General features: G+C 32.8%; 1 protein-coding gene across 1 annotated transcript in view; it reads right to left on the bottom strand.

Annotated features, from left to right (window-relative positions):
* Nucleotides 1–17514, bottom strand: part of SHOC2 (SHOC2 leucine rich repeat scaffold protein) — a 109913-nt gene that overhangs the window by 50967 nt on the left and 41432 nt on the right. Inside the window, exon 2 of the mRNA XM_036898757.2 lies at nucleotides 8991–9933. Coding sequence (XP_036754652.1) covers nucleotides 8991–9693 — 703 coding nt within the window. The 5' untranslated portion in view covers nucleotides 9694–9933. The remainder of the gene's footprint in view (nucleotides 1–8990; nucleotides 9934–17514) is intronic.

Raw genomic sequence — 17514 nt, 5'->3', positions numbered from 1 at the left:
TCAGAGTTATGAGAATTCTATGAACAATTATATGCCAATAAATTGGACAGCCTAAAAGAAATGGACAAAGTCCTAGAAATGTACAATCTTCCAAGACTGACCCAGGAAGAAACAGAAAATCTGAACACAGCAATTACTAGTAATGAAATTGAATTGGAAATCAAAAAACACCCAACAAATTACAGTGCAGGACCAGATGGCTTCACAGGTGAATTCTACCAAACATTTAAAGAAGATCTAATACCCATCCTTCTTAAAGTATTCCAAAAAATAGAAGAGGTGGGAATACTTCCAAATTCATTCTGAGTCCAGCATCACTCTAATACCAAAACCAGATGTGACAATGCAAAAGAAGAAAATTACAAACCAATACTGCTGACGAATTTGGATGCAAAAATTCTCAACAAAATATTAGCAAACTGAATTCAAAAATACATCACAAGAACCATCCATCATGACCAAGAAGGATTTATTCCAGGATGGTGTCATATTCATAAATCAATCAATGTGATACACCACATTAACAAAATGAAAGAGAAAAACCATATGATCATCTCAATAGATGCTGAAAAAGCATTTGACAAATTCAACATACATTCACAATAAAATCTCTCAACAAAATGGGCATAGAGGGAACGGACCTCAATATAATAAATGACAAATGTCAAAATGTCCATAAATGACAAATCCACAGTCAACATCATACTCAATGGCAAAAAACTTAAAGCTTTTCCTCTGAGATCAGGAGCAAGACAAGGATGCCTACTCTCACTACTTTTATTCAACTTAGAACTGGAAGTCCCAGCCATGGCAATTAGACGTGGAAAAGAGAAGAAAGGCATCCAAATTGGTAAGGAAGAAGTTAAACTGTCACTATTTGCAGATGACATGATGCTATATGTACAAAACCCTAAAGACTCCACCAAAAAACTATTAGAACTAATAAATGAATTCAGTAAAATTCCAGGACACAAAATCAACATATAGAGATTTGCTGCATTTCTATATACTGATTACTAGCAGAAAGAGAAATCAATAAAACATTTCCAGTTATAATTTCATCAGAAAAGAATAAAATACCTAGGAATAAATCTAACCAAGGAGATGAAAGAGCTGTACTCTGAAAACTATAAGACATTGATGAAAGAAATCGAAGACACAAATATATGGAAAAATATTCCATGCTAACAGATAAGAAGAATTAACATTGTCAAAATGGCCAAAATCTTCAGATTCCATGCAATCCCCATTAAAATACCAATGGTAGTTTTCACTGGATGGACTAGGGCAAATCATCCTATCATCCTAAAATTTATATGAAATCACAAAAGACTCTGAATAGCCAAACAAATCTTGAGAAAGAACAAAGCTGGGGTACCATGTTCCCTGGTTTCAAGCTATACTATAAAGCTACAGTGATTAAAACAGTATGGTACTAGCACAAGAACAGATATATAGATCAACAGAACTAAACGGAGAGCCCAGAAATAAATCACACATATATAGTCAATATATGACAAAGGAGGCAACTGGAGAAAAGACAGTCTCTTTTATAAATAGTGTTGGGAAACCTGGACAGCTTTATGCAAAAGAATGAAACCAGATCACTTATACCATATAGAAAAATATACTCGAACTGGATGAAAGAACTAAATAGAAGACATGAAACCATAAAACTCATAAGAAAACATAGGCAAAAATCTCATCAAATAAGCACGAATAATTTTTTCTGGATACATCTCCTCAGGCAAAGGTAACAAAAGGAAAATAAACAAGTTCAACTATATCAAAATGAAAAGAATCTGCACAGAAAAGAAAACCAACAAAATAAACCTACTATATTGGAGATTATATCTGCAAATACTATATCTGATAAGGGGCTAAAATCCAAAATATATAAAGAACTCAAGTAACTCAACACCAAAAAGAAAAATTATCCACTTAAAAAATGGGTAGATGATGTGAATAGACATTTTTCCAAAGAAGACAAACAAATGGCCAACAGACACATGAAAACATGCTCCACATCATTAATCATCAGGAAAATGCAAATCAGAACCACAATGAGGTATCACCTCACACCACTCAGAATGGCTGCTATCCAACAGACAAGAAATAACAAGTGCTGGCAAGGTTGTGGAGGAAAGGAAACCCACGTACCTTGTTGGTGGGAATGTAAACTGGTCTAGCCACTGTGGAAAGCAGTATGGAGGTTCCTCAAAAAACTAAAAACAGAAATACCATATGACCCAGCAATTCAACTTCCAGGGATTTACCTGAAGAAAACTAAATCCTGATTCAAGAAGATATGTACTCCTATGTTCACTGCTGCATTATTTACTACAGCCAAGATACGGAAGCACCCCAAGTGCCCACTGATAGATGAGTGGATAAAGAAGATGTGGTGTATATATATATATATATATATATATATATATACAGTGGAATAATGCTCAGGTATAAAAAAAATGTTTAGGGAATGAATCTTGCCATTTGCAACATGGATGGACCTAGAGGGTATTGTGTTAAGTGAAATAAGCCAGGCAGAGAAGGACAAATACAGTGATTTTATTTATATGGCAAATCTAAAAAAAAACAAAACAGAAATAGACTAACAGACACAGTGAAGAGACTGGTGGTTGCCCTGGATATGATGGTGGAGGGGCAGGGGAAATTAACAGTTGAAGGGAATAGAGGAATAAAATTCCAATTATAAATTAGTCACGGGGATGAAAGTACAGCATAGGGAATATAGTCAATAATATTGTAATACCTTTGTTGACAGATAGTAATTACACTTATTGGGGTGAGCATTTAACAATGCAGATAACTGTTCAAATCACTACATTATAACCTGAAACCAATATAATATTTTATATGAATTATATACGTCAGTAAAAAGAGGTCTGAAATCAACCTAACAACTTAAGAAGGCAGGTAAAGAAGAATATATTAAACCTAAAGTAATAAGGAACTAAATAATAAAAAGCAGAAAGCAAAAAAAGAAAACAGAAATATAATAGAAAAAGAGAAGCAATCTTTTTGATGAGACCAATAAAAATTACCTCCAACCAAACTGATCTAGCAAAGAGAGAAGACCCAAATTACCAATATCAAGAATTAAAGAACACGATTATATATCATAGGCATTAAAAGAATAAAACTATGAACTTCATGCCAAAAATTTCAACAAATTATATAAAATAGACAAATGCTCTGACAGATTCAAACAACCAAAATTCAACTGAGAATAGGAAACTCAATCAAATTAGTAATTTAAAATCTTTCTACAAAGAAAATCTCAGACCCAGCTTGCATAACTGGTAAATTCTTCTAAACACTTGAGGAAATAATACTAATTCTACATAAATTCTTCTAGAACCCTTTCAATGCATTCTGTGATATGAAGCCAGCATTACCCTGATGGCAAACAATTAAGAAAAAAGAAAGGGAATTACAGAGCAATATCCATGATGAATGTAGACACAAAATCCTTTCAAAATTTTAGTAAATTAAATGTAGCAACATAGGAAAAGGCCCTATTAAAATGTATCTAGTATGCAATCAAATATTGGTAAATAAATTAATTTTGTTTCATAAGTTGTGACTCTCCCTGTACTATCATTTGACTCACAAGGATGCTTAGATTTTAAAAATAACTCATGTTCCCTAACTTGTAGGGACATTTTTCAAACATTCAGAGTTTAGCTCTATAAAAATCACACCAAACCTTACTAAAATAATTTGTAAAACTACAAAATTAACAAGGGCTGCAATACCTATCACAGCAAGTTTGAATAGATTTAGGGAGTCAGGTCAACATTTATACTATTACATTACTTAAATTTGTTCTACAGGCTTATTTCTTCCTTTTTTTAAAAAGACTGCAGTAACTCCTCTAAGCAAGCGCTTCTGCAACTAAGCAACATGGACAACAGTTATCTATACTCTTTTGAATGGGCATCATGCTGTCATTAGAGTAGAATGAGTGCCCTCTCCCCATACTGCAGCAGTGTGGGAAATCAATTTGTATCATCTAAATGGGAAATCAATTTGTATCATCTGATCCTATCAAATTCTTCTAAGATGGCTCAACTGCTATTTTTTTCTGTCCTCTATCTCCTTAGCAACAAAATCTTTTACAGGTTTTTTTGTTGTTTACTCAAACAGCTAATGATTTGATAACAATAAACTTAGTAAACAGATCATTTCTAGGTCTCTAAGGTTTCTCAAAGTAGTTATTCATTAACAACTATGAACTCCCTTTCCTGATTTATTTTTCTTGCCAAACTAAGTTACTCACTAGCACTTGTACAAAACATTCAAATGAGATCATTTAATAATATTACCTGGACCATCAACTGTATCACCCCTGGCAGTCCTGGGATAAATGCAAAACTTTTAGGGGCTAAGGGTTACAATTTGAATTAGTGTTGAAGAGTGGATAACAGTATAGGGCTTCATTAAATTCACTTCAAGCCACATTTATTGAAAACATACTATTTATTGTCTATAAAAATTCATACAAAATTATATAAGAGTGAATTAAAATTTCTAAGATTGTTAAAGTTTTTAAAAAATTGTTTTCTGGAGGGGGTTGTATCTTTATATGTAGATACTGATTCTATATATTCATTTATTACGTATCAATTTTCTTTATACATATCACCTGACATAAAATACAATACCATAGTACTACAGCATACTAGGAAACTGATTTTATTTTCAATAAATATTACTGAGTCATGTGTGGAAAAAAAACTTTGCTGATTCTAATTTCTCATAAATCTGAATGCTGTGGGAGTTGTTTTTTAAATGGGTGAAAGTGATCTGGGTTCTCAAAAGCATACACTTAAAATGTTTATCAGATCATTCCCCTAAACAAAAAGAGTATTTTGACAAATTTTCATGAAATCATGTACTATATAAATGATATAGCATTTTATTTAACATACAATGTAGAAACAGGTTTTTAAGTAATATTCCAACTTAACTGTTTTTATAAAGAATGAAGGGGAAATTTTTTAAAAAGAGAAGAAATCCTGAACTGCCCCATTATTCAATAAAGGAAAATAAATTGTAGTAATATTAGTAAGAGACAAAGATGGAGTTAGTTTCTGATTTCAAAGAGCAACTATTTCCTTCATGAAGAATAAAATCCTTTAGAACTTTATTGTCCAGAGTTTCCAGAACTAAATTGATTAATTATTCAAACTGATGGTCCTCACTCTAACCCACCCAGGCAAAAAAATTTCTATAAAAGTACAAACCTCAAAAGAACTAGTCAGGGTGAGGGGAGGGGATGGTTATTTCCTGTTTTCCCTCTGAAAACATGGTTTCTTGACTGTATAGTGAAGAGTCTCTTTCAAGATTACAAATGGTAAAAGGAGGTAGGGGCAGGAAGAATGGAACACTCATCTATAAAAGAAAGCAATGACTAAGGTTTTCATCTATCTACTTAACACAAAAAAGATACACTATTGCTTTGTATGCCCATGCTTTATTATACAAAAGAAGAAAAAAGTAAACATTACCAAATTAAGAGTTCTCTTGGCTACTCTCTGATACATTATTTCTGACTCTTCATATACTTACATTTCAAAAGTATCCTTTCATTTTCTGCCAGTTTTCATCCATGTGAATATGTATCAATGGTACCAAATCATATGGCATTAATAAAGATGCCATTCATGTTTAAACAAATGGATGCTCTGATTTTAATATAATTTCCCTATAAAGGCTGCAGCACAGCACAACCCTGTGTAATGGCTAAATTCCAAATATATTATTTAAACTATAGGCTATATTTCAAAAGATTCTAATTTCTCACATTCTTCAAATATACTGCTAAACACAAACTAGATGGTATGACTGGAAGTTATATACTCATTAAAAACAATAGAGAAGAATAAGCATTTAATATGCATAAGAATTTAATATATATTTATAATGTAGACCTAGTATGTACAAATGGAAGTTTAACAAAATGATAATTAGCATGTATTTTGAATTGTAAATTATTTTAAAGGTTTCAGCTTATTACATTAAAGGTGTACAATACTTTTAAAAATGTCATATTTCCATTTTACTTAATCTTTGTGCATGGGCATTATTTTGTAAACATTCCCAAAGGAACTCTGGGTTTTATTTTTTTAATTAAAAACAGTAAAGCGAGATCTGCATCACAGAAAATAATTATTTCCATCTTTACAATAAAAGACAGTTTTCAAGAATTAAAAACAAATCTGTAGTCACTGGGAAACTCAAGACCACAATGAGATACTACTTCACATTCATGGAATGGCTGTCATAAAAAAAGACAGATAATCACAATGATAGTGAGGATGTAGAGAAATGGGAATCCTCATATACTGTTGGTGCGAATGTAAAATGGTATACAGCCACTTAGGAAAACAATCTAGAAGTTCCTCAAAAGGTTAAGCACAGAGTTACCATATGAATCAGTAATTCCACTTCTAGATACCCAAGAGTAATGAAAACAATATCCACACAAAAGGTTGTATACAAATGTTCATAGTAATTTTATTCATAATAGCCAGCCAGAAAGTGGCAATAACCCAAATGTCCAACAACTGATAAGTGGATATATAAAATATGCTATCTTCGTAACATGGAATATTATTCAGCAATCAAAAAGAAGGACGTGCTGATATATGCTACAACCTAGATGAATTCTGAAAACATGATGCTAAGTGAAAGAAGCCAGTCACCAAAGACCACACATTGTATGATTCTTTTTATGAGATGACTAGAATAGGCATATCTATAGAAACAGAAAGCAGTTAGTGTTTACCTAGGGCCAAGTGGTTGGGAGAAAACAGGTGAGGTAACTGCTAAAGGGTAGAGTTTCTTTTTGGAGTGATGAAAATGTTCTAAAATTGTTTGTGATGGTTGCACAACTCTGTTAACATGCCAAAAAGCACTGAACTGTACACAGTAAACACGAAAATTGCATGGTATGTGAATTACATCTATTATGCTGCTAACATACTCCCTGCTCAAAAAAAAAAAAAGAATCCAATGCAATAGCTTTCAACTGCAGCACATACAAAACCCAGTTTATTCTTTAAAAGTGCAGATGCCCTAAACCTCCCAGACCACTATATCATGATATATGAGAGTGGGATACACTTCTCTAGCCTTGTGGGGGCAGTACAGTGAGACTTACTTATAAACACAAGTTTTAATAATGTCACCAATGGTGGGAGTGTGCTCCTTAAAAAACAAATTAATGGTTATTTTTTAAATTACAAATTTAGGAAAAAAGTTCAAAAGGTTAGGCAGCCATAAAGTTATCAACCATTTCATTAAAATTCGCCAATTTTTAAAAATACATTAACTTTTCAGAAAAAATGCCGTATCTATATGCTCAAGAACAAATTATATTTAAAATCCTATGAAATAATTTCTTGCTTAAGAAATGTTAATTCCAAGGTAATTTGATAACATCACTGTGGGGAAAAAAGCCTTAAAGAGAGACTCTCATATGAATTAAAGCCAAATTTGTCAGATGGAGTATAAAACATACCCAGAACAACAAAAACAAAGACAGGCAACAGCATTTTATATTTCTATATAAAAATTCAGCGTTTCTTTCTCCAATAGCCTATAACAATTAGCCACACACATAAGTCAAATTTTGACTGAATATGGTGTTCAATGTAATTCAACAACCACGTTCGTATCTAAAAACACGAAAAGGAGAATTTCCATTCAAATTCCTGGGGACATTTTAGTATCTCATGAGTGAGTCATACTTTGTAAGCATAAGGAAAATCTACTATGGATTTCCTAAATACATTTCATTAAACCAAAATTAAATTATGATTTTAAATGTCTGGTTAGTTAAATGTAGTAGAACGCTATACCTAAAATTTAAAGTGCATCTTTTCCAAAACTAAATAAACATTTTTAAATACCCATGGAATATATTCTCTACAAAGCTGCAAAGCCTAAAAACAGAAACTTTCCTTTATCACCCACTATAGGACCAATGCTCAAGGCAACAATATACTTAACTCACCTGTTTTATTAAGAATAAATTTCCCTTTTGTACAAAAAGAAAACTTTCTTTCAAAAGGTTGCATAACCAATTTTTATGTCAATTTTTTAAAATCTTAAAGGGTCCACAAAGACAATAATACCTTTGTCAATTTCTCAAAATGGCTAAGTCAATGGTTTACTATATTCCAAATATTTATGAAATTTTTTTCCATAATTAAAAAAACCAAAATAACTGATTTCTGTCTCCTGACTTGCTGGTGTATATATATTTCCTATTTTTTACCCTATTACCATTCTTTTAAAAAGATTTCCTTGTTTCAGTACAATTTAGCTTTATATACAAAGACTGAAATGAAGTCTACCAAAATGCTAACAGTGTTGCATTTACTTATAGGTGGCTTTGCATTCTTGGATTGCTTTTAATGAACACGTGAGTACTTTCAAAAGAAAAAAATTCCTTCAATTTTCTTAGGAAACTGCCTTTTCAAAAGGCCCTGGTATGCCAATTTTTTGTAGTAAGTTAGGTAGAAAAGTGATGTGAATTTAAACAAACATTTTTCAGGTAAAGAATGGAAATTCAGAGAATGGGGAAAATGTAGCCTTAAAATCTATAATTATATATGTAAATACTTAAAAAGGCGGTGGTAACAACTTAAAAACTAGGCAATCTTTTTCTGCTTCAAATCTACTTTTTCTCCAATAAAAAGGGAAGTAGATTAGGTTTGTAGGAAAAAAGGCCCCCATTACATCTATATCCTAACTTTCTTAAGTTTATAAAATAATCTCAAACCAAGTACTATTTAATATTGCTAAACTGAGTAATTAAAGCATAAAGAAGATGGGATTTAGAAACCAGCTGTTTTTAGGCAAGTGTCATATAATAGCCATATGGTTAAGAAGCACTCAACAAAATTATTTAGCATAACAAATACTACAAATAATAATAGTAACCCAAGGCCTCTTACCAATTTCAGCAGGTAGTTGTTTGATTTTGTTCTCTCGGATACTTAGCATGCTGAGTTTTGACAGGTTTTTGATGTCCTTTTCCACAGTAGTTATACGATTAAAGCGAAGGTAAAGAGTGGTAAGAGAATCTACCCTATATACCACTGAAGGAATTTCTCTCAGTTTATTATGCCGTAAATCAAGCATCCGCAGCTTCTTCAAGTTATCGAGAGAGTCAGGCAAACTGGTAAGTGAATTTTCACTTAGAGCCAGTGTGATGAGATTTACTAGACAGCCCACTTCTGCTGGGAGGGACTGCAATTTGTTGCTATATAAATAAAGTTCTGTTAATTGAGTCAACTCTTTGATTGATGATGGCAATATGTGTATAGACCTCTTGGATAAGTCCAAACGCATTGAATTCTCTTCCCGGCATTTGTTGAGCTCTTTAATCACCTCTGCGTTGCTAGATTTTTTTCTAGTCCCAGGTGCTGGATTTGGCCGTTTGATCGTATTGTCAACTGAAAAAGCCACCCCTGGCTGGGCAGCACTGGAGTCCTTCTTTCCATCTTTGGCATCTTTCCCTTTGGTCTTAGGTTCTTTCTCTTTGCTCTCTTTCCCAAAACCTCCAGAGGCTTTTGCCTCCTTTTCTCTTTCCTTGGCTGATGGTACTTTGGGATCTTTCTCTTTAGAGTCTTTTTCTTTTCCTAAACTACTACTCATGGTGACTCAGGCTTGGGCAAAAACTACATGAACTCCTTTTATTTGCCAACAATAGCAACGGGAATTCAAAAACGAAGAGACAAAAAGATCCTACACAAACAAAAAAGGTGTTGGCTTGAAGAAGTAATCACCATGGAGTAACAGCCATCTGTTACATGTTGGATCTAAAAGCACAATGCCCATTTCTGATATCTCATTCCAACTGGTAAAATGGTGCTGGTCAATGACTCATTAGAATTCCTGAAACATAATACAGAAAGAGTATTAGTTTATAATTTATAGTAAGTATAAACAGGCTCTGAAAAACAATCTCACTGACAATTTTGCTATTTTCCTATGATTTGCTATAGTAAATATTTATCGAACACCTACTGACAAACTAAAAAAATTATTAAGGCAGGCCCTTTCTAGGAATTTACATTAACAGAAAGAGGTAAGATAGGTATACAAGTTACTGTAGTGCAAAAAGTTTGTTGAGCTGAAAAGCAAGAGAAATCATAAAAGCAGCTAACGTGCTTCCTATATACATAAAGGAAGCTAGGGTGCTCCCTATGTACAAGCACTAGTGTAAGGAATTTACAAATATTAAGTCATTTAATATTTAACAATGCTATGAGATCGACTGTTACCCCTGTTTTATACCTAGGGACACTGCAGCACAGAAATATTTGTAAGTAACTAGCTCTATGATCTTGTAAAGGTGACAGAGTTTAAATTCCAATGTAGGTAGTGTGTATCCATGACCTACATTCCTAACCACTACACTAAGACTGTTTTACCTGCAACTAATTATCAGTTAGCTTTTGGTAACAGGAAGGATTTCAAAGATAATGATGATAAAATGGAGAGCAGTCTGGCAAAAGGACAAAACGAGCAAAGTGAAAAGTGTATGGAGAAACAGGAAATATTTCAGGAAAAAGGGCATTAAGAATCTGCATTTTAAAAAGCATTCTAAGCGATTTTGATGCAGGAAGATCTGGGAACCACTTTTGAGAAACAGTAACAAAGAGCAATCTCCAATGATGTCTATGTTCTAGAAACTACAATAATATAGGACTCTTAAGGGTTTTTTAAAGTAGATAAAGTAGTGAAGTAGTAAAATGACTGACCAAAAGGATCCACAAAGGCCGAAAAGATGAGTAAAACATCTGTGAAGGAGTCAGTCCTCCCTAAGCATTTCAAATTTTAAAATATAATTTTTATTCTGTGACTCTATTACTAATTTTATAAGTAATTCTCTTTATTTGGTTCTAGGGTGTAAAGATTAAAGATAAAATGACAATCTTGCCTGATTAGCTTAAAAGATTTTTTTTTAAAGTTAATGAAATTTTATCAAACCACCAAAAGCATTTCATAGTCTAAGTGCACAGGACTGCACTAAGATTTTCTATACAGAAGATATAAACCCTACCTTATATAAGGTTACAGTTTAATTAGCCAAAATACTTACAGACAACAAACAAGTAACTGATAAGGTATTATTAAATCCTCAGAAGAGTGGTATGTACTATACAGCACTTTTGAGAAAACTGGCATGGGTGAGAATGGTTGAGAAAGGTTGCATACAAAAGTTCAAACATGTAAAGCACAGGTGGCAAATCATTCCAGGGGATATAATGAATGGGTAAATTAGGCCTAAAGCAGGGAATAAGCTTAGTTTGCCAAAGAAAAGTGAAATAAGTGGGACTCTGCTCAAGTAAAGGGGGTCAGAAGTACAGGAATAACAGATGGGTAGAAGATTGATGGTCATAAATTCCACACCTAGAGAGTTTGAACTCTAATGACATATAAAATTATTAAATAAACAAGCTATTATTTGCAAGCACACCAGAAAAGCTTTCTCTCCCCCATACTCACCACCCCTTCAGAAAGATAAACTATTCTGAGCTGCAATGGAGAGAAGCTAGGAAAAAACTTGAGATACTGATTCACAAAATAATGCCGGTGAACCAAAATGAAAGCACATTTATTAAAACCATACAACAGTGAATAATGGAAGATACAGCAGACAGAATACAGGCATTGCTTATCAATTTGTACATAAGAAATGTCATTACACCAAGTTTCTGAAAATACAATTTCTATTTAGCAAGATATGCATGTATTGAATTTAAAAGGATAACTTCTATATAAGGATCAAGTGAGATGTATAAGGTATATAAAACATAGATGTTAAGTATTAGAGAACAAGTCTTTCCTCTTAAAAAGTATACTTTGGAATTGAAGGTTTCTGCTTACTAAAAATTAGATTTTAAAGCCTTTTGGGGAGGGTTAAAAATACTTTCTTCAACACACAAACTCATTTTTAAAGATGTAATCATTGATATCCTTTTTCAGTGTTTCCCAAACTTCCCTAATTATAAAAAAATTAAGTAAACCTGGGGTATTTGTTTAAAAAAAAAAAAAAAAACAAATTCCCAGACTCTATCCTATACCACTGAATCAGAATCTTTAGGGAGAAGGATCTAGGAAACATTTCTTCTAATGTTTGTTTTAGTAACAAATGTCTCAGCAAACACTTATCAAGTTTGAAACATGTGATCTGAACAAATATAAATCTGAACAGTAGTATACGTAATACTGTATTTCTTAAATATTATTCTAAAATAATGAAAATTGAGGGTAAAGGAGTGGGTCAGGAAAGAAACTATACTAATGACAAAAAAACTTACTAACAATTTAAAGTTCCCACTGAAGTCTGGGGGGACTTCCATAATTATAAATACCATCCACTGTATTTGAAGTGGATACTATAGTTCAAGTGAGCTTTGATGCAATGGTGATGGATCTGAACTAACTGACCCACATACTCATCTACAGCTCATGTACCTAATGAGATTTACTGATACATAGTTCAGTCACACTTCATAAAAATATAACTACTTAAAGAGAATAGAATTTGGACCTTGACATTATCACCAGGCTTTACTGGAAGGAATTAACTATCCAGGCTTGACAATGTATTACCTAAAAAAATTTCCACATCCCATAAGAATATATTCTGTCTAGGAGAACTAACAAATAACTTGACAGCCTGATGTTCTGGGTCTCATCCAGATCTGAAATAGGTGACATTGCTCAATTTATTTTTATGAGGAAAACACTGAGAGAAATCTTTCATGTTTTTTAGAAATAAACCATTCAATAGATCTTTTTAAGCCACTTTTAATATTTGAACAATATTTGAATCTTGCACCCAGTTATGTAATACAATATGTCACTACCCCTTCTCAAAATGATTAAAATCTAGTGACAAAGCATTAAAAAATTGCATCAATTATTAAGTTGAGGCTGGCAATGGTGTTTTTATGCTGGGATCTTTACTACTCCAGAATACTACCCTATTCTCTACCACCTAATAAACAACGTATGTGGAGTACTTGATAAGGGCTTTTTACCTTATTTCACATTCTCAAAACCACATTAAAGAAGATATTAAACAAGTGCCTTGACTTATAACCAAGTTAGGTCTCAAGTCCATTTTACCATTAGTCAAAAAATGACAACACAAGAAACTACCAATGCCATATGTTTGTAGAGGTCTGAGTCAATGCAGTTTTTCTCTAGTATGTTCCAAGTTATGAAAACTCTTAACTTCAAGAAATTCCTAAGTAGAAGAGCTCCTCTATCAGATGGGAAAAATGCAGGCACTAATAATTGAGGAAAAATTCAAAACCAGGTTGGTCTGACTCTAAAGCCCATGTATGCTCTTTCTACTATACCATGATGTATTTCAGAGAAAGTATCCAAATCGTAATTGTATGAGAATGTTGACTGCAATAATTTAGGCCTGCAATACCTTCTGGGTCAGGGTTCAGCAAACTTCCTATGAGAGCCACATCTTAAGTATTTTAGGCTTTATGAGCCAGATGGTCTGTTGCAGGTATTGTCACTTTTGCATGAAAATAACTGTAGACAATACGTAAATGAATAGGAGTAGCTGTGTTTCAATAAAACTTTATCAAACAGGCCTCAAACTGGATTTGGCCTTCAGGCCACAGTTTTTCAACCACTGTCCCGTCACTGCTTCAGATTTTGAATCATTCCTTTCAGGAACTATCTTTTACTCAAATTGGATGTAAGAAGTAAAGACAAACAAAATTTTCCTTGCTCTTGAAATATACTCATATTACCTTTTAGCTGTTTCTAAAGTAGCTACAATTTCCTTACCAAAAGTACAATTCTTAAAGGGAAAATAAATTGATAAACTGGACTTCATCAAAAGTAAAATTTCTGCATTGTGAATTACTCAGGAGGAAGAAAGACAAGCTACAGTCTGAAAGAAAATATACTCAGAATATATAAAGAACACCTTTAAGCAGTAAGAAAACAATCAATCCAATTAGAAAATGGGCAAAAGAGCTGGAGACACCATCAAAGACACAAATGGAAAGCAAAGATGTTCAACACCACTGGCCATTAACCTATTAGAAAAGCTAAAATATAAAATACAGATGATACCAAGTGCTGGTGAAATGTAGAAAAACTGGATCACTCATTCACTGCTGTGGAGAATGTAAAATAGCACAGCAACCTGGTATTTGACAGTGTCTTATAGTAAAGCATACACTTAATAAGCAGCCCAGCAACTGCACCCTTAGATATATATCCTGTGAAATTAAAACTTATGTACAAAAACATGTATACAAATGTTCACAGCCACTTTATCTGTAATAATTCAAAACCAGAAACAACCCAAATGTCTTTTATTGGGTGAACTGATAAACTGTGGTACATCCATACACTGGAATACTATTCAACAATAAAAAGAGAAAACTATCCTTGCACACAGAAACTTGGATAGAACTCAAGGGCACTATACTAAGTGAATAAATCAATATCAAAAGGTTACATACTGTATGATTCTGTTCATATATTCTTATATGACAAAATTACAGTAATGGAAAACAAATGGCTTATGGTTTGGCTAAGAGTATGGCTATAAAGGGGTAGCATACGGGAGCTTCTCTGAAGTGATAAAATAGTTCTGTACTTTGATTGTGGTGGTGGTATAATCTATGCATGTGATATAATTGCCTAGGACTATCAATCCCCACCCTCCCCAAAAAGAATGTACAACAAAACTGGTAAAATCTCAAACAAGGGCTATGTAGTTTAATTAATAGTATTGTACCAATGTCAATTTCCTGATTTTGAAAACTGGACTACAGTTATGAAAGATGTTATGACTGCTGGAAATAAGCAAAGGATACAAGCAAGGGAAATCTGGTATTATTTTTATATATTATGTAAATTTAAATTTATTTCAAAAGAAAAATTTAAAAATAGTGGACAATATAAATCTACAATATGTAGATTATAAAGAAACATTAATTTTAATTAGTAAAGTTTAAAATTCACATTTTTGAAAAAAAAATTTTAAATAAGTAAATGAGAAATTCAAATTTGCTGGGAAAAGATTTCTTTCAATCTTGTTCAATATCAGATTAAAAAATCTATGTGTTCACAGATACCATTCCATTGGAAAGGTACATATTTCATAAATATTACAAGGAAAGAAAAGTTTTTTTTTCAAGTATTCATACATTAGAATACACTTAATAAATAGTTAATAATAGTTTAATAATTAATAAATGATCATTCAAAAAATGATGAGTAAATCAAGCATATACTAGACATACATTCCTCTATCTTCCAGATAAGGTAAAAAGATAATTTGAATTCATTCAAAGCTGGGCTACTAAAGATCAAAATACTCACCAAATCTACCATAAACCAGGCTTTCAGTTAAAAACAAACAAAAAAACAATTTAAGTGGGAATGGAATGCAGGAAAATATCTGAAATGTTAGCATATATGCTACCATCATCCTGAAGATATAACCTGCCAATATCCAATAGGTAGTGTTGTGCTGATGATGCACCACTGCTCTTGGATTTGAGGGTCAAATTAAAAGGATAGCTGCAACAGTTTCTTTCCTTGAAAATAAACCATTTCATTTTTTTGTAATTCATTCCATTAAAATTTAAATATAAGTGACATAGCTGACAGATATCATAGAATCAAAGATGAACATTACTGTAGAAAAATAAAAGGTAAATGAGGTTTAACTATTTTGAGCACAGGAGGGGATTTAGGGACTATTCTGTAGCATGATTCTGGCAATATATTAAAAAAGCAATGCACAAAAAACTTATTTAAGCATTTTTATAAATGGTTTATGTATGAACAAGACATACATACATAAGCAGTTACTAAATGGAAGTTCGTAGACTAAGGAAAAGAAATAATTATGTCATTTGTGCATTTAACAAATATTTACTGAACTCTTACATGTGCTAGGCATCATGCTAAGTGCTAAATAAATAAAACAGCCATGGTTTGTGCCCTCAAAGTGCTTACAGTCAGGTTAAAAAAAGTATTCCATATAATGTATGCACTGAGATATGCAAACACATGGTGAGACAGAGAAACTAAACAGAGGCTAACATTTCAGGATTGTGTAAAAGGGAGAATGATATGAGATTAGACTGTAGTTAAGGAAAGGGCAAGACTATATGCAGGATTCTGGATTCATGAGCTGAGACTTTCTTCTAAACCATACAATGGTTTTAGAAGAGTTAACATGATCTGTTTTAAAACGGATCTCTCACATGATTGTGCAGAGAATGGATTGCTAAAGGAAATAGTAGGAGCAGACCAAATAGATGACTACTGCAGCAACTAGGTGAGAGTTGGTATCTTTTAAAACATTACAGAATAGATGGAAAGTGGGCACATTCAAGAGATATGGAAAATTTGACAAACTTAGTGACATATTTTATGTGGATAGGGAAGTTGAGGAGGAGGATCCTGGATCCTAAGAGGTTTGAGGTAGAAACAAATTTGAGAGCTATCAGCATATCGACAATTTGTTAACACCACAATCAGCATAAACAATATAAAAGAGGGGACGAGAACTCAGGACTGGGCTCAGGACGTCTGTAACAAAGACCTGAGCCCCAGGCAACACAAAATTTACAGATGAGGTAAGAAAAGGTTCTTTCTGAGGACAAAGCATAGGCTGGAGAGGTAGGAAGCAAAATCAAAAGAATATAGTATCCTGATAACAGCAATTATTAGAAAGATGTTGAGAAACTGGAACCGTAACTCATTGCAGGTAGAATTGTAAAATAGATCTCCCAATTTGGAAAATAGTCTGGTACATTATTAATGAGAATAAACTCTCACCTTGTCAAAATAGACCTAGGAAATATAACTGATTAGTTTTTCTCAACGTACTGTGTACGAACTCATCTTCAACCTGCCATGTGAATATGATTCATGTGGTCCATTATACTAATATTATATATCTCAATGTTCTGTCAATATAGTTCACCTTCAGAGACACTATGATGGAAAACAGTCATGTTTTGTTTCAGATTAAAAGCTATATAATGTATAAATCAAAATTTAAAAGTACTTTCTCTTGGTAAAAGAAATTACCAATCATATTTATATCATCATCAAAACCAGAAAAAACTGTTGAGATTATCTAGTACAAACCCATCAACCTTCCAAGCATGCAGTAAGCAACCATGAGTCTGGTACTTTAGTTTGAGGTTAAAAAAACAAACCAAACAAAAGATGAAATTTTTCCCTTTAATTACCTTACAAAGAGAGGGAAACAAATTATAAAAACTATGGGAACAACAATATGAGAAGATAGGGATGGGGTAAAGGGAACTGTGATAATGACAGGAATGAATCTTGAAAATTGAAGAGGGCTCACAAATTCATCCTGTGGGAATGGGCAGACATTCTGTGCACAAGAAATGGAATGAGAAACTGCCCAGACCAGGAACCAACAGCAGCTTTTCT

Source organism: Manis pentadactyla, chromosome 8 (genome assembly GCF_030020395.1).
Source record: "Manis pentadactyla isolate mManPen7 chromosome 8, mManPen7.hap1, whole genome shotgun sequence".
Taxonomy (NCBI): Eukaryota; Metazoa; Chordata; class Mammalia; order Pholidota; family Manidae; genus Manis; species Manis pentadactyla.
The sequence above is the reverse complement of the archived record's forward strand: the minus strand, read 5'-3'. Positions and strand labels throughout refer to the sequence as shown.